The sequence below is a fragment of the Chlorella variabilis genome (genome assembly GCF_000147415.1).
Source record: "Chlorella variabilis unplaced genomic scaffold CHLNCscaffold_27, whole genome shotgun sequence".
Lineage (NCBI taxonomy): Eukaryota > Viridiplantae > Chlorophyta > Trebouxiophyceae > Chlorellales > Chlorellaceae > Chlorella > Chlorella variabilis.
The window spans coordinates 570,690-572,680 of NW_005435061.1; the positions used below are offsets into that span (position 1 = coordinate 570,690).

The following is a 1,991-nucleotide window of genomic DNA, read 5'->3' on the forward strand; positions in this document are numbered from 1 at the left end:
TGCTGTTGCTCTCAAACAACTCTCCGTATGCTATAAGGTGGGAGAGGAAGCTTAAAACGCGAAAAACGATGCAGACATGGCTGAGATCAGGCCACATGTCGTTTCCCTGCTGGACTGATCGTGCCGGGGCCCTCGGAGAGCCAATGCTTCAGGGTGGCCGCGACAGCCTCCACCCCAGGTAGGCCTCCCGATCACCGGTCCCCTCCTGGCGGGGGTCATGCATCCCCCACCCATCATGCATTTCAGGCTTCATCTCCCTCAAACCTCCACCATTTTCCCTCTCGTTTGTCGTGATCGACTCCGGGTAGCCCAAATGCCATTCTAGCGGGGTCTATGGGCCGCGACGAAGCGACCAACTCTGGTGGCAAAGGCAGCAGTCTCGGCGTGTCTGCCAAACGCCTGAAAGGCGGCACCAGCAAGTCCCAACACAAGCATGTTACAGCTCTACTGCAAAACTGGGACAGAGTCACTCTTTAGGCCGCGGCTAAGAAAGGCCTTCTTTGAAGGCGCTGGAGCTAGTGTCTAAACCCTCCGAGAGGGCACAGGTTCGATTCCTCCCATGTCGAAACTTTGTGAGGACAAACGCGGCATAGCTGACCGGCTCAGCGCCAATCCAAGCCAATTCCTTCGGGAACGCCTAATAGAATCGCCAAGGCTTCGGCACAGGCCTCCCCGGGACCCATTCACTACTAGTGGGGGGTACTGCACTTGGCGCGTCGGGCAGATCAAATAATGGTCTAAAGCTAGACGTTAAAACCGGGAAGTGAAGCTTGTGGAGGCTCTTCCCCACCTTTAAGGCGCTGGAGCTAGTGTCTAAACCCTCCGAGAGGGCACAGGTTCGATTCCTCCCATGTCGAAACTTTGTGAGGACAAACGCGGCATAGCTGACCGGCTCAGCGCCAATCCAAGCCAATTCCTTCGGGAACGCCTAATAGAATCGCCAAGGCTTCGGCACAGGCCTCCCCGGGACCCATTCACTACTAGTGGGGGGTACTGCACTTGGCGCGTCGGGCAGATCAAATAATGGTCTAAAGCTAGACGTTAAAACCGGGAAGTGAAGCTTGTGGAGGCTCTTCCCCACCTTTACCTTTACCTTTACCTAGAGTCACCAAGGCGCATCCTGACCTGCGGGGCGTTCTGCTGTTACAGTCTGCATACTCCAACAGCAATGGATGGGCTAGAACGCACAATCTTGCCGGCATGGGCCCACTGCTGAAGGCTCTCTTGGTGGAGATAGTGGCATCCGCCGGCGGGCGGCGGGTGACGCCACGCATGGTTGCCGACATTGCGGAGGGGGCGACGGCGGAGAACTTGCAGTTCCTTTTGCGAGTTCTGGAGTTTTGTACAGCTGCCGAAGTCGTGGGGGGGAAGCATGTTGAGATGATGATGAATGCTGTCACGGGCTGCAAGCTCGACGCCCCGCCAGGTGCGCCTGGTGGCCACGCTCAGCCAGCCAGTCTCTCCATGCCTTGGTCCTGCAGGCTCTGCCTGCCTTGCCTGCCTGCCTGCCTGCCTGCTCTGCCTCCCTTCATCAGTTCCTCGGCTGCCTGCTGCAGGCTTGGCAAACACCGCGTTCAAGTTTGGTAACAAGATGGGCGCGACATCCACCTTGCAGCGCACGGCAACCGGGGTGACAGATCCAGTTGAGGAGCCTGGCTCCCCTGAGCGTGATGCTGGCGGGGATGAGGGTCAGCCGGAGGTCACTTCACCGCATCGTATGGCCCAAACAGCAGCGGCGACTATTACCATGCGCACAGCGGCAGCTGAAGCCACGGCTGGCGGCGGCGGGGAACCCGGGGCAACAAAGCAGGTGCGCTGGCTGGTCAGGCGTTCTAAATCTGGTGGGGCATATCCCCGCTGCTACTGCTGCTACGTTGAGGAGCCTCACCCACAGCGTGCCAACCATGGCTGTACAGGCGGGCGCGCGCACGCAAACGGGTGCCGCCGCAGGCGAGGCAAGCAGTGGCAGCGATGTCGAGCGTGGCGGCAAG

General features: G+C 59.3%; 1 protein-coding gene across 1 annotated transcript; it reads left to right on the top strand.

Moving 5' to 3' along the window:
- Nucleotides 1-271: 271 nt before the first annotated feature.
- CHLNCDRAFT_59173 (expressed protein) lies at nt 272-1,948 on the top strand (the record flags this gene model as incomplete). The annotated part of the gene is made up of 4 exons (XM_005843739.1): nt 272-464; nt 1,104-1,426; nt 1,557-1,810; nt 1,917-1,948. Coding segments are annotated over exons 1-4 (738 nt in total), but the record flags the coding sequence as incomplete, so codon positions are not given.
- Nucleotides 1,949-1,991: the final 43 nt, after the last annotated feature.